Source organism: Mobula hypostoma, chromosome 5 (genome assembly GCF_963921235.1).
Source record: "Mobula hypostoma chromosome 5, sMobHyp1.1, whole genome shotgun sequence".
Classification (NCBI taxonomy): Eukaryota; Metazoa; Chordata; class Chondrichthyes; order Myliobatiformes; family Myliobatidae; genus Mobula; species Mobula hypostoma.
Genome location: NC_086101.1, coordinates 72,865,941 through 72,893,605, shown reverse-complemented (window position 1 = coordinate 72,893,605; position 27,665 = coordinate 72,865,941). Strand labels below are relative to the sequence as shown.

General features: G+C 40.8%; 1 protein-coding gene across 6 annotated transcripts in view; it reads right to left on the bottom strand.

The window, feature by feature from the left end:
- The window catches only part of ptpn4a (protein tyrosine phosphatase non-receptor type 4a), a 231,415-nt gene that overhangs the window by 96,432 nt on the left and 107,318 nt on the right, over positions 1-27,665 (bottom strand). For 5 of the 6 annotated variants that reach the window (XM_063048534.1, XM_063048536.1, XM_063048533.1 and 2 more), the window contains 5 exons: positions 20,456-20,563; positions 18,545-18,587; positions 18,377-18,455; positions 15,109-15,153; positions 11,122-11,174 (listed from right to left, as the gene is read on the bottom strand). In XM_063048534.1, the coding sequence (XP_062904604.1) occupies positions 11,122-11,174; positions 15,109-15,153; positions 18,377-18,455; positions 18,545-18,587; positions 20,456-20,563 (328 nt within the window). The remainder of the gene's footprint in view (positions 1-11,121; positions 11,175-15,108; positions 15,154-18,376; positions 18,456-18,544; positions 18,588-20,455; positions 20,564-27,665) is intronic. The other variant, XM_063048538.1, reaches the window with a different exon arrangement.

Sequence of the window (27,665 nt, the reverse complement as noted above, 5' to 3'; positions counted from 1 at the left end):
AGCAAAGGTTCACATACTTTTTCCAACAAATACATGTAATATTAGATCATTTTTTTCAATAAATAAATGAACAAGTATTATGTATTTTATGTTATTTATTTAATTGGGTTCTCTGTCTAGGTTTAGGACTTACGTTAAGGACTTATTATTTCTGCAGAAGTAGGGAAAATTCTACAGGGTTCACAGACTTTCTAGCACAACTGTATCTGTGTGTGATGGTATCCCTGAGTCTCCACTTGGGATTTGCACAACTGACTGAAGTGAAAACCAAGAGGAAGCCACTGGCATGATGAAGGAAGCCATGATCAAGATCAAAACTGATTTTTGAAATGTACAAACCATATAGAACACTTGCAAGCTAGCACAAATAACTGAAGAAATGTGTTGTTACAGCCTACATACACTGGGCATCAGTGAAAACAAATGGGCAGGGTCTGGCAAACTAAAAGCAGCAACTGGTGAAGCAGTTTTATACTCTGGAAGAGAAGATGTTCAGCATCAAGATGCTGTGGCTGTCATTTAAAAATGCTTGCCGGAGTGGAAACCAATCAACAGTAGGCTGATGAGAGTCAGGCTGAAAGGAAAGCAAGTGAAGGTGACTGTGACCCAGTGCTCTGCTCCAACTAATGATAGTGACATTGAAGAAAAGGATGTCTTCGACGGACAGCTGTAATCAGAGGTGGAGTTAACACCATGCCATGACATAATCATCATCATAGGAGATCTAAATGCCAAAGTGGAAAATAACAACTCACATCTCACTGGGGTCATGTGCATACATGGATGTTGAGTGATGATTAACAATGGTGAAAGACTGGTGGAATTCTGTGCCATGATCAATCTGGTCATAGAAGGGACTCTCAATCCACATCATGAAATCCACAAACTGACAAGGTGCTCACCCAAAGGACATGACAAGAATCAGATTGACCATTTAATGATCAATGGTATGTGGAGACAATCCTTGCAGGATATAAAGATGAAGAGATACAGGAACTGATCACCACCTTGTTGTAGCTGTGGTGAAACTCAAGCTGAGAAGCACTGGGACTGGAATGCATTTACAAAGACGCTTTTGATGTTGATACGTTCTGCCTTCACGATTCAGCTTAAGAACAGATTCTAGACCTTGCAAGACCCTGAGGACGTCAGTAAACAAGATCCACACAATGTGAAAACGGATTGCCTCAGTCCTCAAAGACAGCAGTGAGGCTTGTCTAGGATACAGAGTTGGAAAGAACAAAGAATGGATACAACAGGAAACGTGGACAGCCTTAGAAGAAAGATGGAGAATTAAGAAAAAAGTGTTAGATGCAAAGTCAACTCGAATTAAGGAGAAACTTCAGCTAACAAGAAAATGAAGAGACTTGTAAGAAAGGATAAGAGAGTCTACATGGAAAACCTTGCAGAGGAGACCAAAACAGCAGCAATCAAGGTGATCAGGGAAATATTTACAATATTTCAAAATTGATCTGCGGAAAGTTTCAGGCCAGATCCAGTGGTCCTGTGAGAAATAAGAACAGTCTGCTTTTGACAACTGCGAAAGAGCAAGAGGCACGATGGACGAAGTATTTCAGAGAATTACCATTTAGATCACCACCAAATGAAAAAAAACAGTATACAAGAGGCAGCAGAGGACCTCGACATCAACACAGATCCACCCAGAAAGAAGAGTTGTTATTGCATTTAAATCATTAAAGAACATCAAAGCTCCAGTACATGACAATTTGAACATTGAACTGTTCAAAGCTGAACCAACAGTTGCAGCAGCCATCCTATAACCATTGTTTAGTATAATCTGGGGATGGGGACAAGTACTCAAGGACTGGACAAAGGGAGTAATTGTTAGGATCCCCAAGAAAGGAGTGCTAACTGATTACAACAACTATCATGGCATCAGACATTTATCAGGGCCCAGCCAGATTCTCGCCAAAGTCATTATCCAACAGGTTACAGATGCTGTCAATGTGCGCTTGAGGGAAGAGTGAGTTGGCTTCGGGAGAAGCAGAGTCTGTGTCGACCAGATCTTCATGCTGCATAACATCACAGAACAGTGCACAGAGTGAGAGACAACTGTATGTGAATTTTGCGGACTTTGAAAAGCTTCTGGTAGTATCCATAAGGAAAGCCTCTAGCAAATTCTCAGATCATACGGGATCCCCTCCAAAACTGTCCAGTTTATCCAGAGTTTCCATGCTAACTTCACCTGCACAGTTTGAGACAGCAATTTGAGCTTTGAATTCAAGACAAGAGTCAGTCAAGGCTGTGTGATGTCGGTGATATTATTTAACCTGGTGATTGACTGGGTTATGAGGCAAACAACTAAAGATAAGCAGAGGGGCATTAGGTGAACTCTATTCTCTACTTGGCAGATGACCCCCACATTACTATCACATACATACCAGCACATGCAAGAGAAAACACAGCACTTGTTTCCTTTGGTGGACAGGTTGGAATCAGTGAGCCAGAGAAAGACTGAGACCATGACCCTCCTGCAGGGTCCCTTCCTCCTGTCAAGGTATATAGCGTTAACTTACCCAGCAGCGGCAGATTCACCTACTTGGGCAGGATGGTGGGACCAAGAACAAAGCTCAAAGCAAATTTATCAAAGTATACATGTCACCATGTACAACCCTGAGATTCATTTTCTTGCAGGCATACACAGTCAATCCAAGCACAATAGAATTAATGAAAGATTGCAACCAACAGGACAAACAACCAATGTATAAAACACTACAAACTGTGCAAATGCAAAAGAAAAAATAATAATAAATAAGCAAAAATATCAAGAACATGAGATGAAGAATCCTTGAAAGTGAGTCCATAGGTTGTGGGAACAGTAATGATGGGTGAATAAAGTTTTTAAAGTTTAAAGTACATTTAATGTTACAGTATCTACATATTATACAACCTTGAGATTCACTCCTTAGAGGCAGCCTTAAAAGAACCCATTAAAATCAAAAGACCGTCAAACATCCAGTGCACAGAGAGGGTAAAAAAAAATGCAAACAATAAAAGTAAGCATATAGCACTCAGAACTGAAGTCTTACAAAAAACACGAAGCCAGGCATCACTGCAGCTGGAGCAGGCCACAGCCTCAGTACATTGCAGAGCCGAGTAAACGTCACGGGACCATAGGCTCGAAGCCAGAGCAGGCCACAGCATGAATACATCGCAGAGCCGAGTAAACGTCACGGGACCACAGGCTCGAAGCCAGAGCAGGCCACAGCCGGAGTACACTGCAGAGCCGAGTAAACGTCACGGGACCACAGGCTCGAAGACAGAGCAGGCCACAGCCGGAATACACTGCAGAGCCGAGTAAACATCATGGGACCACAGGCTCTAAGCCAGAGCAGGCCACAGCCTCAGTTCAGTGCAGAGCCGAGTAAAAGTCGTGGAGCAGTGAGCAGAACCAGGCAGAACTGGCCTGTCCCTCACCTCCAGTCCTGACACCCTGACCTTTTCACTCTGGCCTGGTGCTTAATTTGTCCAAACACTGGGTCATTCATCTTTCTCGGAAAGCTCTTGGGCCTGGACCCCACCACCACAATTTGGCCCATACCCAACCTTTCCAATTTGGCCCAGTGCTCAAGTTGATTAGAGATTGGGACTTCCTTCCTCCCGCCTCTGCTTGCCTTGCCCTCACCTCCACTCACCTAGCCTTGCCTTTGTTGGCTGTGATCATTATTAATAAAGTGTTATTAATAAGGTATTTAATAGATTTCTTTGCTTTGTATTTTGCCACCAATGAGTAGATGTTGGGCATTACCAGCTCCATCTTAAACCAAAAGGTTATCTCCTCTGGTTCAAGAGCCAGATGATTGAGGGGTAATAACTGTTCCTGAACCTGATGGTGCGAGTCCCTGACGATGAATGCTCCTTTCCTGTGACAACGCTCAGTGTAGATGTGTTCAATGTGGGGCTGACTTTACCGTCATGGGACTGGGACGTATCCACTACTTTTTGTTGGATTATCCATTCAAGGGCATTGGTGTTTCCATACCAGGCGGTGATGCAGCCACTCGATATACTTTCCACCACACATATATAGAAGGTGTCACAGTTTTAGATGTCGTACCAAATTAACGCAAACTTCTAAGGAAGGAAGACCCTGATGGGAGTTGTATACAGCCCCACGAACAATAGCCAGGATGTGGGACATAAATTTCAAAGGAAAATAGAAAAGTCACGTTATCAAGAGTAATGTTACAATAGTTAAGGCAGATTTCAACCTGCATGTAGCTTGGGAAAATCAGGTAGGTGCTGAATCCCAAGAGAGGGAACTTGCAAAAGGCCTACAAAATGGATTTTTAGAGAAGCTCATAGTTGACCCCACTAGGGGAAAGGTAATCCTAGATTGGGTAATGAACCAGATTTGATGAGGGAGCTTAAGGTAAAAGAACCCTTAGGAGGCAGTAATCATCATATGATAGAAATCACCCCGTGGTTTGAGAGGGAGAAGATAAAATCAGATGTATCAGTATAAAAGTGGAGTGAAGTGAATTAGGCATGAGAGAAGAGCTGGCCAAAGTTGAGTGGAAGGGAATACTAGCAAGGATGGCACAAGAACAGCAATGTCTGGAGTCTTTGGGGGCAACTTGGAAGGTGCAGGACAGATATATCCCAAAGATGAAGATTTCTAAAGGGAGGATAAGGCAACCGTGGCAACCAAGGGAAGTCAAATTTCGTATGAAAGCAAAAGAGAGGGCATATAAAATAGCAAAAATTAGTGGTAAGTTAGAGGGTTAGGCAACTTTTAAAAACCAAAGAAGGCAACTACAAAAAACCATAAGAAGAGAAAAGATTAAATGAGGTAAGCTAGCCAATAATATTAAAGAGGATACCAAAAGTTTTTTTTCAAATACTGTACATGAATAGCAAAAGAGAGACGAGAGTGGATATTGGACTGCTGGAAAATGACACTGTAGATGTAATAATGGGGGACAAAAATGACAAACTTTGTAAGTATTTTGCGTCAGTTTTTAACTGTGGAAGACACTAGCAGCATGCCAGAAATTTGAGTGTCAGCAGGCAAATGTGACTGTAGTTGCTATTACTAAGGGGAAGGTGCTTGGGATGGAGAATGCTCTGAAGTTAGGTAAGTCACCTGTACCCCAGAGTTCTGTAAGAGGTAGATGAAGAGATTGGTGAGGTATTAGTAATGATCTTCCAAGAATCATTAAATTCTGGAATGGTTCCAGAGGACTGGAAAATTGCAAATATCTCTCCATCCTCTAAGGGAGGTAGGCAGAAGAAAGGAAATTACTGGGCAGTTAGACTGACATCAGTGGTTGGGAAGATGGTGGAGTCGATTATTAAGGATAAGGGTTTGAGTGACTTCGAGGCACCTGGAAAAATAGGCCAAAGTCAGCATGGTTTCCTTAAATTTCTGCCTGACAAATCTGTTGGAATTCTTTGAGGAAATAACAGGCAGGATAGACAAAGGAGAGTCAGTGTATGTTACTTACTTAGATTTTCACAAGGCCTTTGAGAAGGTGCTGCACATGGTAACAACCCATGATATTACAGGAAAGATACTAGCACGAATAGAAGACGGGCTGACTGGTAAAAGGCAAAGAGTGGGAATAAAGGGAGCCATTTATGGTTGGCTGCCAGTGACCAACGTTGTGCTGGAGGGGTCAGTATTTGGACCACTTCTTACAGGTCATATGTCAATGATTTGGATGAAGGAATTGATGGTTTGTGGTCAAGTTTAAAGATGTTAGAAAGCTTGGTGGAAGGCCAGGTAGACTTGAGGAAGCAGGGAGTCTGCAGAAGGACTTGGATGCAACAACTTGGATGTTTAAGCACACAATGGCAGGCCAGAGACACACTTTGCAACCTGCCATACCATCACACCTTCACCTGCAGGCTGCCTCCTTTAATTAAGTAGATGTCATTGGGTATATTTAAAATGGAGATTGACAGATTCTCAGTAGCAAGAGTGTCAAAGGTTATGGGGAGAAGGCCAGGAAACAAGTTGAGAGGGATAAATAAATTAGCTGTGACTGAGTGGTGAAGCATACTCAACCGGCTGAATGGTCTAATTCTGTTCCTATGTTTTATAAACCACATTGAGTGAAGAGTGATTTATAATCTAGGTGCTGGACAAGGATCATCCATGCAGACTTTCTGAATGTTAAGCATTTCCATTTTGCACAGGCAAACCCCGTGCCATGGCTTACGGTGAACAGAAATTAGCTTTACCCTGAATTCACACATCACTACCCATACACTAGAAATACATAATGTTCTGTATATTATTCCGAGATACACGCACACAAGACACAGCTTTACATTATGGGGGGAGAAAACTAACAGTTTACAAGGAACAACCCTTCTCCAAGTAATTGCAGGTATTACCTGTGGCTAGATTGTGCATTACTGAATCTCCAGCTCACAGTAATTATTCACGATTACTCACATCTACTTGGAATAGGGGTGTAGGGGATATTCATCAATTCATTGTGGGTGTATCCAGTCCCACAGCCAGTTTGTTGAACTAGTTTAGCATCTATGGAATCCTGTTTTGTAGCTTCAAGTTGACACCTTATTTTAGGTATGCTGCCTGCCCTGCCATCACCTTAATTGAACCTGTTTTGAAAGTAACGGTACAGAAATGGCGATGCCAGGATATCAATAAAAGGAAAATAAACAGCCAGAAATTAACAGCTTCACAGCCAGAGGTCATGGTACATACTGGTACCAATAACACAGGTAGGAAAACAGAAGAAGTCCTGAAAACAGACTACAGGGAGTTAGGAAGGAAGTTGAGAAGCAGGACCTCAAAGGTAGAAATCTCAGGATTAATGCCTGTGCCACGTGCCAGTGAGTATAGGAATAGAGTTAGGTGGAGGATAAATGCATGGCTGAAGGATTGGAGCAGGGGGCAGGGATTCAGATTTCTGGATCATTGGGACCTCTTTTGGGACAGGCGTGACCTGTACAAAAAGGACAGGTTGCACTTGAATCCAAGCGGGACCAATATCCTGGCAGGGAGGTTTGCTAAGGCTATTAGGAAGAGTTTAAACTAGAATTGCTGGGGGGTGGGAACCGAACTGAAGAGACGGAGCAAGGGGCGGTTGGCTCACAAGTAAAGAAAGCTTGGAGACAGTACGAGAGGGAAGACAGGCATGTGATAGAGAAGGGATGTGCACAGACCCGATGGTTTGAGATGTGTCTACTCTAACGCAAGAAGCATTATAAACAAAGCGGATGAGCTTAGAGCGTGGATCAGTGCTTGGAGCTATGATGTTGTGAGAATCACAGAGACTTGGATGCCTCAGGCGAAGGAATGGTTACTTAGATTGCCAGGCTTTAGATGTTTCAGAAAGGGCAGGGAGGGAGGCAAAAGAAGTGGGGGCGTGGCACTGCTGATCAAAGATAGTGTCACGGCTGCAGAAAAGGTGGAAGTCATGGAGGGATTATCTAATGAGTCACTGTGGGTGGAAGTTAGAAACAGGAAGGGGTCAATATGAAGCTATCAGGCAGGAACGTGGAAGCATAATTTGGGAACAGATGTTCTCTGGGAAACGTACGGCAGAAATGTGGCAAATGTTCAAGGGACATTTGCGTGGTGTTCTGCATAGATACGTTCCAATGAGACATGGAAAGGATGGTAGGGTACAGGAACTGTGGTGTACAAAGGCTGTGAAAACCCTGTCAAGAAGAAACGAAAAGCTTATGAAAGGTTCAAACAACTAGGTAATGATAGAGATCTAGAAGAAGATAAGGCTAGCAGGAAGGAGCTTAAGAATGGAATTAGAGAGCCAGACGGGGTCATGAGAAGGCCTCGGTGAGCAGGATTAAAGAAAACCCTAAGGCATTCTACAAGTATGTGAAGAGCAAGCGGATAAGACCTGAGAGAATAGGACCAATCAAGTGTGACAGTGGAGAAGTGTGTACGGAACCAGAGGAGATAGCAGAGGTACTTAGTGAATACTTTGCTTCAGTATTCACTACAGAAAAGGACCTTGGCGAATGATTTACAGCGGACTGAAAAGCTTAAGCATATAGACATTACAGAAGATGAGCTGGAGCTTTTGGAAAGCATCAAGTTGGATAAGTCTCCAGGATCGGATGAGATGTATCCCAGGCTACTGTGGGAGGTGAGGGAGGAGATTGCTGAGCCTCTGGCAATGATCTTTGCATCATCAATGGGGACAGGAAAGGTTCAGGAGGATTGGAGAGTTGCAGATGTTGATCCCTTATTCAAGAAAGGGAGTAGAGATAGCCCAGGAAATTATAGACCAGTGAGTCTTATCTCAGTGGTTGGTAAGTTGATGGAAAAGATCCTGAGAGGCAGGATTTATGAACATTTGGAGAGACATAATACGATTAGGAATAGTCAGCATGGCTTTGTCAAAGGCAGGTCATGACTTACGAGCCTGACTGAATTTTTTGAGGATGTGACTAAACCCGTTGATGAAGGATGAACATTAGATGCAGTGTGTATGGATTTCATCAAGGCAATTGATAAGGTACCCCATGCAAGGCTTATTGAGAAAGTAAGTAGGCATGGGATCCAAGGGGACCTTGCTTTGTGGATCCAGAACTGGCTTGCTCACAGAAGGCAAAGAGTGGTTGTAGACAGATCATATTCTGCATGGAAGTCGGCGACAGTGGTGTGCCTCAGGGATCTGTTCCGGGACCCCTTCTCTTTATGATTTTTATAAATGACCCGGATGAGGAAGTGGAGGGATTAGTAAATTTGCTGATGATACAGAGGTTGGGGGTGTTGTGGACAGTGTGGAGAGCTGTCAGATGTTACAGCGGGACATCAAAACTTGGTTGAGAGTGAATACTTTTCTTCGGTATTCATCAATGAGAGGGAACTTGATGATGGTGAGGACAATATGAGTGAGGTTGATGTTCTGGAGCAAGGGAGAGGAGGTGTTGGAGTTGTTAAAATACATAAGTCCCCAGGACCTGACGGGATATTCCCCAGGCTGCTCCATGAGGCGAGAAGAGATTGCTGAGCCTCTGGCTAGGATCTTTATGTCCTCGTTGTTCACAGGAATGGTACCGGAGGATTGGAGGGAGGCGAATGTTGTCCCCTTGTTCAAAAAAGGTAGTAGGGATAGTCTGGGTAATTATAGACCAGTGAACCTTACGCCTGTGGTGGGAAAGCCGTTGGAAAAGATTCTTAGAGATAGGATCTATAAGCATTTAGAGAATCATGGTCTGATCAGGGACAGTCAGCATGGCTTTGTGAAGGGCAGATCGTGTCTAACAAGCCTGATAGAGTTCTTTGAGGAGGTGACCAGGCATATAGATGAGGGTAGTGCAGTGGATTTTAGTAAGGCATTTGACAAGGTTCCACACGGTAGGCTTATTCAGAAAGTTAGAAGGCATGGGATCCAGGGAAGTTTAGCCAGGTGGATTCAGAATTGGCATGCCTGCAGAAGGCAGAGGGTGGTGGTGGAGGGAGTACATTCAGACTGGAGGATTGTGACTAGTGGTGTCCCACAAGGATCTGTTCTGGGACCTCTACTTTTCGTGATTTTTATTAACGACCTGGATGTGGGGGTGGAAGGGTGGGTTGGCAAGTTTGCAGACGACACAAAGGTTGGTGGTGTTGTAGATAGTGTAGAGGATTATCAAAGATTGCAGATAGACATTGATAGGATGCAGAAATGGGCTGAGAAGTGGCAGATGGAGTTCAACCCGGAGAAGTGTGAGGTGGTACACTTTGGAAGGACAAACTCCAAGGTAGAGTACAAAGTAAATGGCAGGATACTTGGTAGTGTGGAGGAGCAGAAGGATCTCGGGGTACATGTCCACAGATCCCTGAAAGTTGCCTCACAGGTGGATAGGGTAGTTAAGAAAGCTTATGGGGTGTTAGCTTTCATAAGTCGAGGGATAGAGTTTAAGAGTCGCAATGTAATGATGCAGCTCTATAAAACTCTGGTTAGGCCACACTTGGAGTACTGTGTCCAGTTCTGGTCACCTCACTATAGGAAGAATGTGGAAGCATTGGAAAGGGTACAGAGGAGATTTACCAGGATGCTGCCTGGTTTAGAAAGTATGCATTATGATCAGAGATTAAGGGAGCTAGGGCTTTACTCTTTGGAGAGGAGGAGGATGAGAGGAGACATGATAGAGGTGTACAAGATAATAGGAGGAATAGATAGAATGGATAGCCAGCACCTCTTCCCCAGGGCACCACTGCTCAATACAAGAGGACATGGCTTTAAGGTAAGGGGTGGGAAGTTCAAGGGGGCTATTACAGGAAGGTTTTTTACTCAGAGAGTGGTTGGTGCGTGGAATGCACTGCCTGAGTCAGTGGTGGAGGCAGATACACTAGTGAAGTTTAAGAGACTACTAGACAGGTATATGGAGGAATTTAAGGTGGGAGGTTATATGGGAGGCAGGGTTTGAGGGTCGGCAGAGCATTGTGGGCCGAAGGGCCTGTACTGTGCTGTACTATTCTATGTTCTAGAAGTGGCAGATGAAGTTCAACTCAGATAAGTGTGAGGAGGTTCATTTTGGTAAGTCAAATATAGAGAGTTCTCAGTTCTGGTCACCTCACTACAGGAAGGATGTGGAAACTATAGAAAGGGTGCAGAGGAGATTTACAAGGATGTTGCCTGGATTGGGGAGCATTCCTTATGAGAATAGGTCAAGTGAATTCGTCCTTTTCTCCTTGGAGCGACAGAGGATGAGAAGTGACCTGATAGAGCATATAAGATGACGAGAGGTATTGATCATGTGGATAGTCAAAGAGGCTTTTTCCCAGGGCTGAAATGGCTAGCACAAGAGGGCACAGTTTTAAGGTGCTTGGAAGTAGGAAGAGAGAAGATGTCAGGCTAAGTGTTTTTTTTTTAAAAAAGACGCAGAGTGGTGAGTGTGTGGAATGGGTTGCCGGCAACGGTAGTGGAGACGGATACAATAGGGTCTTTTAAGAGACTCCTGGATAGGTACATGGAGCTTAGAAAAATAGAGGGCTATGGGTAACCCTAGGTAATTTCTAAGGTAAGGACATGTTGGGCACAGCTTTGTGGGCGAAAGGGCCTGTATTGTACTGTAGGTTTTCTACGTTTCTAAAAATTTTGAATAGTAAAGAAATATTCGAAGGAGTAACACCAGTCTTACATGAGAAAATGTTAAGCCAATACTTACACTGAACAGAGTAAGAAGCCAGAAGGGCTGCAAGGTTGTAAGGACAAGGCAACCTACAACAGAGAAATGAAAAATCATGCAGTTATTCCATGTCTAACATGAAAACTTGGACACCTAAACATTTTGGTCAGGTAAGACTTCAACCTAAAATCTACATTTTGCAAGTTGCATACCTTTCTTACAGACATTCAAAATATTCTGCAGTTACTAATTGCAATTTTAAAACTGACTTGATGTGGGAGGTACTTGGAGAGAGGGAGAACTTTGGAATCATTGCGCCATAAGTGACAAAGCTGGGTATTCGAGATATTTACTGACTCATGTGCAAACTGCCTCGATAATGAATGCAACAAGTTTGTCAGATGCATCTTTCACTAAATGCTGCAGACGTTCATAACCAGTGAAAAGACCATGACTGGAAAGTGGAATCCCACACTGGAGCCCCTCCAAACATTTTTTTTTAAACAAATCCAGGCCGAACTGTTTACTTCTGGAAGCCAGCAGGGATTCCAACATCTCAAAATAGTGAAAGTACCCTATGATGCACCTTAGCGAAGTATGCAATATCATACTGCTATCATTTTTGGCCATCACTTTTTCCACACATCCTCATATTTCCCCATCCTGACCCGGATCTGGGCCACACCCTCCAAATATCCGGACCTGCCTCTTGGTTTTTTTTTGCACTACCTTACTTTCCCTTTTCTATTTATGATTTATAATTTAAATTTTTAATATTTACTATCGATTCGTACTCCAGGGAGTGTGAAGCGCAGAATCAAATATCGCTGTGATGATTGTACGTTCTACTATCAATTGTTTGGCGACAATAAAGTATAAAGAATAACAACACTGGTGCACTAACCCCAGTTTAAGGCTTCAATTGGGGTGCAACTCAAATACTTTAAAAACACTTAATTCAAAGCAAATTTATTCACACAAAGTTGCACTTTGCAACTAACTCAGTGTTTTTAAATCCACCTCTATTAGAATTACAATCAGACAAAAAAAATAGTAATTTCATTTTTGCATATTCGAGCAAAAATGCTATATATTATTTAGCTCTATGATCTATGCCAATGCCAAAGCAGAAATATTATAAACTCTTCAGTTAGGTCCAAATTGATGTAGAACACTAGATTTGGACATGAGATTTTTGCCCATTCTGTAAACATTTCATAATGGAGAAAAGCCAGACAGTTATGATGATTTCTGTGGTTTAAATTTAACACTAAACAATGATAACTTTCTATATAAGCGACAGATACAAACATCAGTGAAGAGGCTGGTAGTGTTGAGACAGCAGAAAGATTTGGTCGGATTAAGAGAATGGACAGAAGTGGTAGATGGAATATAGTGTAGGGAAGTGTATGGTCATGCAATTTGGTAGATAAAGATGTACACTATTTACTAAACAGGAAGCAAATTCAGAAATCAGAGGGGCAAAGGGATTTGGAACTCCTTATGCCAAATTCCCTAAAGATTAACTTATGGGCTGATTTGGTAGTAAGGAAGGCAAATGTAATGTTAACATTAATTTTGAGAGGACTAGAATATAAAAGTTGTAATGTTGAGGTTTTATGAGGGCATTGGTCAGATCAGATTTGAAGTACTGTGATCCAATCACAAATAAGAGAAAATCTGCAGATGCTAGAAAACCAAGCAACACACACAAAATGCTGGAGGAACTCAGCTGCCTGGCCTGCTGAATTCCTCCCACGTTTTGTGTGAAGTATTGTGAGCAAGTTTTGGGTGCAATATCTATGAAAGGATATGCTGGCATTGGAGAAGGTCCAGAGAAGATTTATGACAATGGTCCCGGAAATGAAAGGGTTAATGTATGAGGAGCATTTGATGGCCCTGGGCCTGTATTTGATAGAGATTAGAAGAACGTGGGGGATCTCACTGAAAGCTACCAAATATTGAAGGACCTAGATAATGTTCCTATAGCAGCAGAGTCCAGGACCAGAGGGCACAGCCTCAGAACAGAAGAACATGCCTTTAAAATAAAGAGGAGGAATCAGTCTAGCTAGAGGATGGTGCCACTGTCAGCTGCTCAGGCTAAGTTGTCTTCTTCTTCTTCATCAAAGGTTTTTGGGGGAGATGGAAGAAGAATGGGGTTGAGAGCGGAAAAAAAAATCAGCTATGAATAAATAGCGGAGCAGAAGTCAAGGGGCAAATGGCCTAATTCTGCTCCAATGTCTTATGGCCTTGTCATCTGATCAAAATATTGAACTAGAAATTTGTTTTTAAATTTTGTTTTTAGTATCTGGTGGTCACATGATTTATCTTGGGCAATTACTTTCATGCTTTCAGACTGAGATAAACAACCTCATACCTCTAAAAATTTTAAATAAATGAACTAGCTAGAGGTAAGAAGGAAACTATTGGGTTCAATGTCATTTTCAGCCAAAATCAATTCCACTCTATAGTTTACTCTCTATACATTTATCCACTAAATTGTGCAATAGTCTTGACCTCAATACTCCACTTCATTCTTGGAAAACAATCATTCCAACAATTGTCACTAGTTGTCTAAATGTAAGCTACCTTAAACTCAAAGCAGTTCATCTCTTGGTACAAACCTTCCTTTCCTACAGCTGTGAAATTCTCACTGGAAAATTGGACCATATTAGTGAATATATACAGCGAATCATCTGAGACTTCACCTTGAATTGATATTTCTCTGTTCCTGCACATCCACTTTGAATCACTGATACAGAGCAAATGGATAAAAAATATTTCCACCTCAAGGACTGTGATACTATGGAGGAAATTGTTCGTGCAATCCAAGAGAGATCAAATTAAGAACTTCTTGGTCTTCATCCTTGAGTAATTTGAAGTAGAGTTACTAGAAATTGGAAATAAAAATAAATTGCTGGAAACACAGGTGACAGCCGCTATATTTCACGAGAGTTTGAGGAGATTTGAAATGTCACCAAAGACACTTGCAAATTTCTACAGACAGCATTCTAACGGGCTACATCACCATTTGGTATAGAGGGCCACTGGGCAGGATCGGAAAAAGCTGCAGAATATTGTAAACTCAGCCAGTTCTCCCCTGCATCCAGGGCATCTTCAAGGAGCGATGCCTCAAAAAGGCGGCATCCATCATTAAGGACTCCCATTACCCAGGTCATACCCCCTTCTCATTGCTACCATCAGGAAGGAGGTACAGGAGCTTGAAGGCACACACAATGATTCAGGAATAGCCTCTTCCCCTCTACCATCAGATTTCTGAATGGACATTTGACCCATGAACACTTACCTCACTACTTTTTTTTTGCACTACTTATTTAACTTTTTAAATATATATATACTTACTGTAATTTATAGTTTTTATTATGTATTACAATGCACTGCTGCTGCATATCAACAAATTTCACAACATATGCTAGTGATATTAAACCTGATTATGATGTAGTATTTCTGGAAGTTAATATTTCAGCTCAAAGAGCCCCCTTTTCAGAAGGACTTTTGACCAGAAATACCATCTTCTTTTCCCCATAGTTGCCTCACCTGTGGAATTTCTACACGGTGACAGGTACTTCTGACCATCACCACTGAGTTTTTATTTTAAACTTGACATATTTCCAAATAGGATATTAGAATTGACCTGCATTGGGAAGCTATGTTTCTACAGCATCAACCATGATAAGGGATCTTTAAAATGTGTAAAATATAGATGATCTGGTAGTACAAGGAATAGGAGAGATCGTGAGTTAATGTATTACAAGTGAATGCCTATGAGAAAATATTTTAAATGGCATTTATTAATAAAGATGTACACTTAGAAAGGTGATTGTAGTGTATAGAGACAGAATTAATGACTAAATTTAATTAACTGGGATAGAGCTTAAAAATGAATTTTTTTCTTAGCTACAGCCTCAAGGTATTTCAGTTGAAAACTCTTTATTATATGCCAGCCCAAGACTTAGAATTGGTTACTGAAATAGCTTTTCCAAAAGTTACAGGAATAATACTCACCTTCCACTAAGAATATCTTGCTTAAGTTGTAGGAAATATTGGTACCTAATGAAAAACAAGTTCATACAATGTTATAAAATAGATAGTGCAAGACATGTTGCCTATGATCAATTATTTACCTATATCCTTGGTATCATTATCTATTAGTTAGTTTACCTAGGAACCAGCCTACTGAATCTTCACCATACTCCAATGACAAGTATATACTTTCTTATACAAGGAAAAAACTATATACATACCTCAGATGTGGGGGTCACCAAATCCCTGAACGATTACAACAAAACTTGTACTCTTTCATATGGTTTGTCCTTCCAAACAATTGCTACACCTGCACGTTGATCTTTAGTTGCATCTCCAGATCCCTCTAAACACGATACAACCCAACTTCTCAGTATTTAACAATTATTACACCTTTCTGCTGTGTGCACTAAAGTGTAAAACCTCGCATGTTTCCATCTGTCCACTCAGTCAGCATGTCTACATCCTCTTGAAGCCTTTCTACATCCTCCTCTGTACTCACAATTACAACTAATTTTGCATCAGTAAACTTGGAAATATAACTTTGAGATCCAGAAAGCACCTATTCGTTATTTTGTAGTTGTATCAATCTTTAGGAATCATCCTGTTAATTCCAAATCCCTAGTTGCACTCTGAAGAATTGCTTCTTTCCAATAACTTTTTGAAATTCGTACAGCATTTCCACCAGTCTTGCCATCAACCTGGCTGAAGGGGACTATTTTTCCACAGGTACGGAAACCAAATGGCTTCGGAAAATGTTAATTTTGATCATGCAGGCAACATATATAAATGACTGTACAGAAAGTGTACTACAAAGTTCTTTAGTTTAATTGATCTTCAAAGATAACTGTGCTAGAAACACAAGCTACCAGCACCAGTGCAATATCTTCATTACATTTTGCCTTACCCTTGCTGTTCCTCTCTTTGGTCACCTGGTGGCACAAGCATTAAAACAAAGTATTCTTTACAAGGCCAGATTTGTCTAAGAATTAAATGGTAACAATATCAGCTGCTGACTCAACTGAAAACCAATTGAAAGCATCAATTTACTAACACATATGTATCACAATTTCAGTATTTCTTGTAATTGTACAATCTTGCTTTGGAAGAGAGTCTACTTTACAACCACCATCATAGTTTTGTACTTAGTCTGCAGAATGTCACCGTGGTTCACCCTTCAACTGTCAGACTATTGAACCAGATAACTTCCCTCAACTTCACTTGTCCCATTACTGAACTGATCCCACAACCTATGGACTCACTTTCAAGGAGTCTTCACCTCGCATTCTCAATATTTATTGTTGTTTTTTTGCTTTCTTTTAGTATTTGTATAGTTTGTAGTCTGTTGCACAGTGGTTGTTGTGGTCTTTCAGTGATTCTGTTACGGTGCTTAAAACATTGAGTATGTCTGCAAGAAAATTAATCTCAGGGATATATATATAGTGACAAATATAAACTTTGATAATAAATCTACCTTCAACTTTGATGGCACTGATAAAAATCAATGATAAATAAAGAATACCAATATGTAAAAGTTATTAAGATCACTTCAGGTTTTACAAGTATTGGTTGTCAACTTACATTATATTACTAAGTTTTTGATCCCAAGCGTTTTTTTTCTTAAATTGTTTAGATTTGAGATTAAACATGTTTATGAATTTAAATAGTAATAACCCTTGGATAAAACATCAATGCGCATCTTTCAGATCCAGAATAGTGAATTGTTGCGAAAAGGTAAATTACCAGCTTTCTGCATGTTAAATGTGGATTTGAAGCTATCAAGTTCACCGAGATCATCTCTAAAGTTCATGTTAAATAACCACTAACAATCCAAAGCTTTGGTGTGGGTACGTATGAATTAATTTATTGCAATAAATTGACATTCTAGTACATAAGCATGCTGCAAATAGGAAGTTACAAGGCTTCAAGTTGGATCAGAGAATTCAGTGTTTTTAGTTGTACTATACCCAAGGGCAAAGAGAATATTCCATTTATGAAAATTGCCCATAACACATTCCAGTCTTTTTCACTCGATTCCCCACCCTGAAATAAAACCTTCAGCAATTATAGATTCAAGATATGCTTTATGGAAATCAGATAAAAACCCACAAACACAATGCTAGGAAGCTGAACAAAAACAGCCAGTGGGATGAGACTGCACTTGCAGGGGTAAAAAACTGTTTCATTAACTAACGTTAACATTGCTTCAACCTGATATTAATACTAGTTCTCTTTCCAAAGTTGCTACTCAATCCTATCGCTTACAGCGTTCTCTGTCCTACTTTAAGATTGGGCAACTATTTCAGAGCAGTACTAAGATCAGTATTCCACTGCCAAGATTTTAAATTTGATTTTTTGAGTTGCATTACTTCATGGTACAATTAAATCAAGTGCAGAACTTTATTTATTAAATGTTCATTATCACATGGGTTTTTGCTCCTGTATGCAAATTAATTGCCACCCTTGATTAGGTCAAGGTTAAACCAAAGTATTCACCTTAGACTAACTACCCTGAAAAGGTGAAAGCTGACACTGCTTGCTGGAAGAACTCGGAGGGTGAAGCAGAATCTGTGACGGCATTAAGGATAGTGGTTGCTTCAGGATGAGAGGTGGCATCAGGACAAAAAACACAGAGGGAAGTCAGGGAGCATACAGAAGTGAGGCAAGAGGCAAGACAGATGCTATCATAACATGCTAGACATCTCCCACTTGGTTCCCACAAGCTGTTGGGCATGACAATTGATTAAAAGTGCGATAGATGAGGATGGAACTAGATGAAGGTGTGGAAGAGGGTTGATGGGCAAATGGAGTCAGGGTTTTATTTTTTGGGTGGGGGTGGTAAGAGAGTGTCGAGGCAGATGCTATAGGTAGATGGAAACAGATAACAGTGCTTCCTCTTCATTTTTTGAAAATGTGATTCAAGCTTTCATACTTGAAGATGAATAGAAATGCACTTTTATTGATGCAACACTCAATTATTTCCATTCAAATGAAAAAAGACCATTTTTCCAATGACTGCATGATCAGCCAGTATAAAGGTATCAGCTACTTTAGTATAAAAGGAGAATAATACAGATAAAAGTAGAGGAAAGTGATAGAGCAGCTTATGAGGAATTATTCTGTAAATCAACTGATGATAAAAATCAAAAATAAAAGACCTTAATAATTAATTGTGCATAAAACTTTCTTCTAACATCTTTCACCAACCCTCCTACACCCTTCCATGGTTTTAAAAGTGTTCTCAACCCACCTTGTGTATTCTTCTTGTAGCTTATTGAGATCAGTTACGAAAAATTTGACTCTAAAATTCAGGTTGTATGGGGATCCCCCTGCAATAAAAATGATCAGCTTTTTACTTGGGAATTACATGCAAAAGCTGATATTTCAGGCAGTGAAATATATTGAAGTTCAAACTTACTTTTTAGCTGTTTTCTGATGGATTTGTTTGGATCTAGCCATCGCTGGAAAACATTTTAGAGAACAACTTTGAACATTTCCTATCAGATTGAACTACTAAAATGCAACTGCAAAATAAACGAGTTTGCACAACACAAAACAAAATTCAATTAAAAGTCAGCATTTTCAAAAGGACAACAGCACAATATATAGGATACTTTTAATGTGAATATTGGGCAATTTTATTTTTAATTTTGTAACTGCAAGAAATTAAATGAGATGCATGACACAGTAGCGTAGAAGATAGCTCAATGCTATTACAGCTCAGAGGGATCTGGAGTCTGGAATTCCATTCCAGCATCCTCTGTAAGGAGTCTGTACGTTCTCCCCGTGGAATACATGGATTTTCCCCGGGTGCTCTGGTTTCCTCCCACAGTCCAAAGACACACCGGGTAGATTAACTGGCCATTGTAAATTGTCCCATGATTAAATTAGGGTTAATCAGGGTTGTGGGTTTTCTGGGGCACTATAGCTCGAAGGGACCTGAATCACTAAATAAATAAAATTAAAATATGTTCCACAAATAGGTAGTTCACCAATGGTATGCATAAAAAGAACCCAGTTCTAGAGCAGAAACACAAATGTTTAACAGCTACCAGCTTTCCTAGTTACTTCTCCCCTTTCCCAACTTGTTTGAAAAAGTGCAAAGGAAAATTGCTTTACGCTATAAAAAAAATTGTTTCCATGTTTCAAAATAAAATTCATGTAGGTGAAGTTTCAACCTTGAAATAATACCAACTGCACATTTGTGCATTTATGAATAGTTTGTCCTGTATTTCAAATTCATTAGACGTCTGCGCCATAGTTTCATATAAAATTAACTTCTTTTTGCTCACCAGAAATACATCTGCAATTTTCTAGCTACTTGCAAATGAATTAGTTTGCTTTCCCTCTGCTTGAGAACATTATCTTCAAGTTAGCATTTCTTTCAAGAATACATGGGAAATGTAGCATAAGCAAAACATTAGGCCTGACCTGTACACAACAACACTAAAGCTCATGTTGAGCTTCCTTCTAACTTTCTTCATCACATCAGATCTCAACCCATCCCCTACCTCTTCTCAACTATACCTGCACCATTCATTTGTTTTAATCATAGCAGCAAGTTCAACATCATCACTCACTGGGTTAAAAGATGTTTTCAAATATTGTCAACAATCTTACATTAATGATTTCGTCATGCTTTGACCCACAAGTGGGAGCACTTTCTGTGTCTATGTCTACGCCATTAAAATGTGGAAAATTCTTTTCCACTGAATACCATCTGGATGCATCATGGCTTGGGATGGCAACTGCTCTGCACGTGACCAAGAAACTGCAGAATTTTGGACACATATTATTGGTACCAGCCTCCCCTCTACAAGACTCAGTTTATGCTTCTTGCTGCCCAAGAAACCTTAGTAAAGCAGCCAGTATAATCAAAGACCCACCCAGACTCCCTTCTTTCCTTTCCCATTGGGCAGAGGATACAAAAGCACATACTATCAGGCTCAATGACAGCTTTTATCCCTCTGTTATCAGTCTCTTGAATGGTCCTCTTGTACAATTGGACTCTTGACCTCACAACCTACCACATGATCCTGCTCTGCACTTTTTCAGTAGCTTTAGCATTTTATCCTGCATTATCATTGCTTCATCTTATTCAAACCGCAAAGCACTGTAATGATTTCATGTGTATAAGCATTTTGCAAGACAATCTTTTGACAGCATCTTACTACAAATGACAATAAAAAACCAATACCAAATTAATGAAAATCTCCAAGAGGTCACACTTAGCTTTTTCTAAAAAAAAGGAGCCAACTATCATATGCTCTTAACCTGATGTTGAAAAATCAACAATGCAGATTCTTTCAAGTCAGAAAGGAATACTCACAGGGCTGTCTGTTGTATCATCTGCCACTTGTAAACCAAAGTAATCGCGTTCTGTCAAATCAAGATGCCTGAAGACTAAATCCAACAGAACATGTCCCTGATCGTGTTTCTGGAATACAAAACCATAAACTTAATCACGCTACAAATTAATTTGTTACAACTAAATTACAATCCAACTTTACCTTGGGAATGAATCCTACCTCTAATGTTTACGATGCACCATTAAGAAAAAAACAATTTGAAATGATTTACTCACAATGTACAACAGATGCCATGTTGCTGTGCCTTGTTACAATAAACCTACTGTAATTATTTTTCTTGGTAGCAATTAAAGAATTCCTTTAATAAAAAGATCAATTCAAGATTTACAATACTCATTTTTAACAAGTTCATCTACTGAATTGTGCAAATACATTTCTTTATCACTACAATTACACTAATACATTCCTGCATTAACGGGGTTTAGCTGGTGACCCAAACACAGTTCTAACCCCCAGTCAAATATGGTAAGTACGTTCAAGTACTAAGACATGAAAATCTCAATCTTCTGGCAACATCACACAATTGAATTGGCACATCTTTCCAATGTTACAATTCAAGTAACAGTTTTACTTTGTACTGGATCGTATAATCATTTTCTGAAATAATCTGATGATTCTAAAACCAAATTGATCTCAAATTGATGCATTTTTTAACTCCGAACGGAAGGCCCTCATGTTGAGATTTGCTCCCTTGCCCTGAGGACAGATTTTTTTAATATATATTCAAACAGTAGCTGGATCACACTGCTCAATTCTCACCTTTCTAAGTTAAGGCTGATTTATACTTGTGCGTCAAATGGACGCCGTAACCTACGCAAGTGGCCTACGTGCGTTGTGAGCATTTATACTTGTGCGTTGGTGTGTCTGCGTCACTGCAATTTGCGCACGTCACGCATGCACACACACCTGCCCGCGCAAGGCTTCATGATCATGGTAGTCTTTCTCGGGGTAAACAAGTTTGAAGGGAGCGTCTTTTTGCGTAAAAGCGAAATGTGTCTTCCATTTCGGAGGTCTGTAAAGCTTTATGGAAAGCATTGCAGCCAGAGTTCCTTCCCTGCACTTCAGTCGCCCAATAGGAAGCTACTGCAGCGTAGGAGGAAATGTGATGAAACCAATCGGACCAATCACAGTTGTTTGGTCTGCAATGCCGCGACGCACAGGTACATTTTGGGAGAGGTACGCGTCAGGCTACGGTGTAGGGATACGCATAGGCTCTGCATAGGGTTCGATTTGACACACAAGTATAAATCAGCCTTTACTCTACTCCACCCAAAGATCCTGAGTAGGCTTCCTGCGAACTATCCCATTTCAGAATCAACTTGCTATCATCTCATTGAGTTCTCTTTGTTCCACCGTCCTCCAGATAAACTTCTGTTCCTATTCACAACCACCCTTCACAATCTCTTCCCCAATCCCAAACTTCATCACAAGTGACATTGTTTAGCTGTCAATCTGATTATTTACATTTCATATTCACAGCCACTCTCACAATCTTTCCCCGCTCCCAAACTTCATAAGTAATCTTGCTTACCTGTCTATCTAACTACCTACATTTCATGACCACCTTTTTAAGTTCATTTCACTTCTTATTGTAAGTATTTGTTCCAAGTGTAAACTTCCTCCCCTACAATAATCAAAATCATACCTTCTCATCTATCTTTAATAATAGAGCCAAAATGAAAAGTCTTATCCCCTCCTATTAACTAGCTTTGATTTTTGCACTTCTTCGAAGTGTGGGGCATGGATCTGAGAATTTAAAGAATCATTAAAGCACAGGAAGCCATTATACTCTCTGCTTGATCTGACAAATGTAAACCATAAGCCTGCTCAAGCTCAGGTATATCAAGGCAAGATTCAAGATTGCTTAACGTCATTTCCAGTGCACAAGTGTAAAGAATGAAATAATTGTTACTCCGGATCCAATGGAGCTCACAAAAAAAACATAAGAAACAAATAATAATAAAAGCACAATAAATATAAATACATAAGATAGCTTATATGCATAGATTGATTATATGCCCATAAGGATCTAGACTATACACAAGGTGTTTTGTAGTGGTGGAGTTAGTGGATGGAGATGTTGGTCAGCCTTGCTGCTTGCAGAAGTAACTTTTTGAGTTACTGGTGGTCCTGGCGTGGCCTCCTCCTTGATAGGAGTGGGATAAACAGTCCATGATCAGAATAGGTGGGATCATTCATAATGTTACAGGCAAAACAGAGCAAATGAGATCATAAAAAAAGGATAATAAAAACAATTCTGGATAGTGACGGTAGAATCTGAGGCGCATCATGTTTTGGTTAAAGTGAACTGAAAAAAATGTAAGCCCAGTCAGAAAAATAAAGAGTTGAGCTTTGGTGGCAGCATCATACATCAAGCTGCAGGCCGTAACGAGCAGAGAGCAATTTAAGATTCTGGAACAGCAGGAATAATGGGATCCATGCTCATTTCACATTCCAAAAAATGGAAAAATGGTGAAAGTGTGCTTCACTTGCATTGAAGTTTAGATACCAAACTCCAAGATGTGAGAATACAGAAGTTTACATCTTCCATGAGTGTGGATTATATAGGTTAATTTGCATTTTCTTCCATGGGTTGGCGTTGAATAGGATTTGACATTTTATGCTCACCATCAGATCACGCAACTCAACATCCGATCACACAAAAAATAGGCAACCGCCACATCACCGAGGGGTTGCATTCCCAAAAAACGTTTCATATCACAATTTTTCCATAACGTGAAACTCTAATTCCCATCAAATCCCACGTTGTATGTGGAATACATTTGTAGGAGATGCTTTTCTCTCGATACTAACGATAGCACTACAGCTACTAATTCACAGCAGAAGCACACTTGAGATTTGCCGTGAAAGTTTCGAAAGCAAATCTTGAGTGGTCAGCAGTTGCCTTTGGAGGTCCAAGTGATGCTGTAATCAGAATCAAGGGATGAATGCGAGAGAGAGAGCGAGAGAGATAAAGACAGAAAAGGATAAATCGAGTGAGGTAAGGGAAACAAATGGTTGTGATAGGTGAAAGCCTCATGTCTCTGCCTACCAACTCCAGTCTTCAGTCTGAATGGAGAAACACACTTTAAATAGTGACATACAGTTTAATGATACAATTCACAACAAATAATCAGGAAACCTCTTGGGGAAGTACTGATGGACAAAATTAACATATCAGCACCACTTCATCAGTGCAGGCAACAAGAAATGCAGATTTTAAAACGTAGGCAAAACATGTTTGTTTTACATTTTGCATTAATTTAAATTTCCTGTCTGACATAATTCCATTACAACGAATTTTATTCTGCATTGTGGATTTCTGGGAAGTGATTTGTGAATTCTGTGTGGGTAAATTTCCATATGCTGAATGGTCATAACATGGGGGTTGCCTGTACAGACAATACCATTTCAATAAAGCACCAAAGGCACTGAGACATTACCACTCAATAACAGCACACAAAGTCCATATCAAAAATTATCTGTTGTAAGCCAAGCATGACCACATCCCAAGAGACTGTAATTAGAATCAACTATTCAGAAATCCCATATATGCTACCATGTACACATCACAAGTTCAGTCTTCAGGGAAAGGAAGTGGAAAACTAGTTCATAAACCTTCCACCTCCTTCGCCAAGTGGTTTACCAAGTAAACGCAAGGAAATCTGCAGATGTTGGGAATTCAAGCAACACACACAAAAAAATGCTGGTGAACGCAGCAGGCCAAACAGCATCTACAGGAAGAGGTACAGAGAAACATAGGAACAAGGAAAATAGGTGCAGGAGTAGGCCATTCGGCCCTTCGAGCCTGCACCGCCATTTATTATGATCATGGCTGATCATCCAACTCAGAACCCCGCCCCAGCCTTCCCTCCATACCAACCTGACCCCCGTAGCCACAAGGGCCATATCTAACTCCCTCTTAAATATAGCCAATGAACTGACCTCAACTGTTTCCTGTGGCAGAGAATTCCACAGATTCACCATTCTCTGTGTGGAGAAGTTTTTCCTAATCTCGGTCCTAAAAGGCTTCCCCTCTATCCTCAAACTGTGGCCCCTCGTTCTGGACTTCCCCAACATCGGGAACAATCTTCCTGCATCTAGCCTGTCCAATCCCTTTAGGATTTTATACGTTTCAATCAGATCCCCCCTCAATCTTCTAAATTCCAACGAGTACAAGCCCAGTTCATCCAGTCTTTCTTCATATGAAAGTCCTGCCATCCCAGGAATCAATCTGGTGAACCTTCTTTGTACTCCCTCTATGGCAAGGATGTCTTTCCTCAGATTAGGGGACCAAAACTGCACACAATACTCCAGGTGTGGTCTCACCAAGGCCTTGTACAACTGCAGTAGTACCTCCCTGCTCCTGTACTCGAATCCTCTCACTATAAATGCCAGCATACCATTCGCCTTTTTCACTGCCTGCTGTACAAGCATGCCCACTTTCAATGACTGGTGTATAATGACACCCAGGTCTCGTTGCACCTCCCCTTTTCCTAATCGGCCACCATTCAGATAATAATCTGTTTTCCTATTTTTGCTACCAAAGTGGATAACTTCACATTTATCCACATTAAATTGCATCTGCCATGAATTTGCCCACTCACCCAACCTATCCAAGTCACCCTGCATCCTCCTCACAGCTAACACTGCCACCCAGCTTCGTGTCATCTGCAAACTTGGAGATGCTGCATTTAATTCCCTCATCCAAGTCATTAATATATATTGTAAACAACTGGGGTCCCAGCACTGAGCCTTGCGGTACCCCACTAGTCACCGCCTGCCATTCTGAAAAGGTCCCGTTTATTCCCACTCTTTGCTTCCTGTCTGCTAACCAATTCTCCACCCACACCAATACCTTACCCCCAATACCGTATGCTTTAAGTTTGCACACTAATCTCCTGTGTGGGACCTTGTCAAAACCCTTTTGAAAATCCAAATATACCACATCCACTGGTTCTCCCCTATCCACTCTACTAGTTACATCCTCAAAAAATTCTATGAGATTCGTCAGACATGATTTTCCTTTCACAAATCCATGCTGACTTTGTCCGATGATTTCACTGCTTCCAAATGTGCTGTTATCACATCCTTGATAACTGACTCCAGCAGTTTCCCCACCACCGACGTTAGGCTAACCGGTCTATAATTCCCCGGTTTCTCTCTCCCTCCTTTTTTAAAAAGTGGGGTTACATTAGCCACCATCCAATCCTCAGGAACTAGTCCAGAATCTAACAAGTTTTGAAAAATTATCACTAATGCATCCACTATTTCTTGGGCTACTTCCTTAAGCACTCTAGGATGCAGACCATCTGGCCCTGGGGATTTATCTGCCTTCAATCCCTTCAATTCACCTAATACCACTTCCCTACTAACATGTATTTCCCTCAGTTCCTCCATCTCACTGGATCCTCTGTCCCCTACTATTTCTGGAAGATTATTTATGTCTTCCTTAGTGAAGACAGAACCAAAGTAATTATTCAATTGGTCTGCCATGTCCTTGCTCCCCATAATCAATTCACCTGTTTCTGTCTGCAGGGGACCTACATTTGTCTTTACCAGTCTTTTCCTTTTTACATATCTATAAAAGCTTTTACAGTCTGTTTTTATGTTCCCTGCCAGTTTTCTCTTATAATCTTTTTTCCCCTTCCTAATTAAGCCCTTTGTCCTCCTCTGCTGAACTCTGAATTTCTCCCAGTCCTCAGGTGAGCCACTTTCTCTGGCTAATTTGTATGCTTCTTCTTTGGAATTGATACTATCTCTAATTTCTCTTGTCAGCCACGGGTGCACTACCTTCCCTGATTTATTCTTTTGCCAAACTGGGATGAACAATTGTTGTAGTTCATCCATGCAACCTTTAAATGCTTGCCATTGCATATCCACCGTCAATCCTTTAAGTGTCATTTGCCAGTCTATCTTAGCTAATTCACGTCTCATACCTTCAAAGTTACCCCTCTTTAAGTTCAGAACCTTTGTTTCTGAATTAACTATGTCACTCTCCATCTTCATGAAGAATTCCACCATATTATGGTCACTCTTACCCAAGGGGCTTCTCACGACAAGATCGCTAATTAACCCTTCCTCATTGCTCAAAACCCAGTCCAGAATAGCCTGCTCTCTAGTTGGTTCCTCGACATGTTGGTTCAAAAAACCATCCCGCATACATTCCAAGAAATCCTCTTCCTCAGCACCTTTACCAAATTGGTTCACCCAATCTACATGTAGATTGAAGTCACCCATTATAACTGCTGTTCCTTTATTGCACACATTTCTAATTTCCTGTTTAATACCATCTCCGACCTCACTACTACTGTTAAGTGGCCTGTACACATCTCCCACCAGCGTCTTCTGCCCCTTACTGTTACGCAGCTCTACCCATATCGATTCCACATCTTCCCGGCTTATGTCCTTCCTTTCTATTGCGTTAACCTCTTCTTTAACTAGCAACGCCACCCCACCTCCCCTTCCTTCATGTCTATCCCTCCTGAATATTGAATATCCCTGAACGTTGAGCTCCCATCCCTGGTCACCCTGGAGCCATGTCTCTGTGATCCCAGTCGATGTTTCAGGCCAAGACCCTTCGTCAGGAGCCCGAAATGTCGACTGTACCTCTTCCTGTAGATGCTGCCTGGCCTGATGTGTTCACCAGCATTTTTTTGTGTGTGTTGGTTTACCAAGTAAACTGTTTCAGCACTAAAGTTGTACATGCACAGTTAATACTTAGAGAGATTTTTTAACATCGTTTTTAATAAATAACACCAATAAGCCTTTTGAGTTGTTGCAGTGAAAAGTCCAAATTATGGTGAGTGCACAAAAGGAAATGGATTGTTATAAGACAATGCATTGGTTACAGACAGTAGTAGTCAAAGCAAGGTCTTGTACAAAGAGGTTCAAATCTATAAGATGATAAGACCACAAGATATAGGAGCAGAATTAGGCTATTTGGCCAAATAAGTCTGCTCTGCTATTTCATCATGGCTGATCCAATTTTTCTCTCAGACCCCATCTCCTGTCTTGCCCCATATCCCTTCAAGTTCTAACTAGTCAAGAAACTATCAACCTCTACCTTAAATATACATAAAGGCTTGACCTCCACAGTTGCCTGTGGCAAATAATGGACTGTTGTATCCATGCAACACACATCAAAGTTGCTGGTGAACGCAGCAGGCC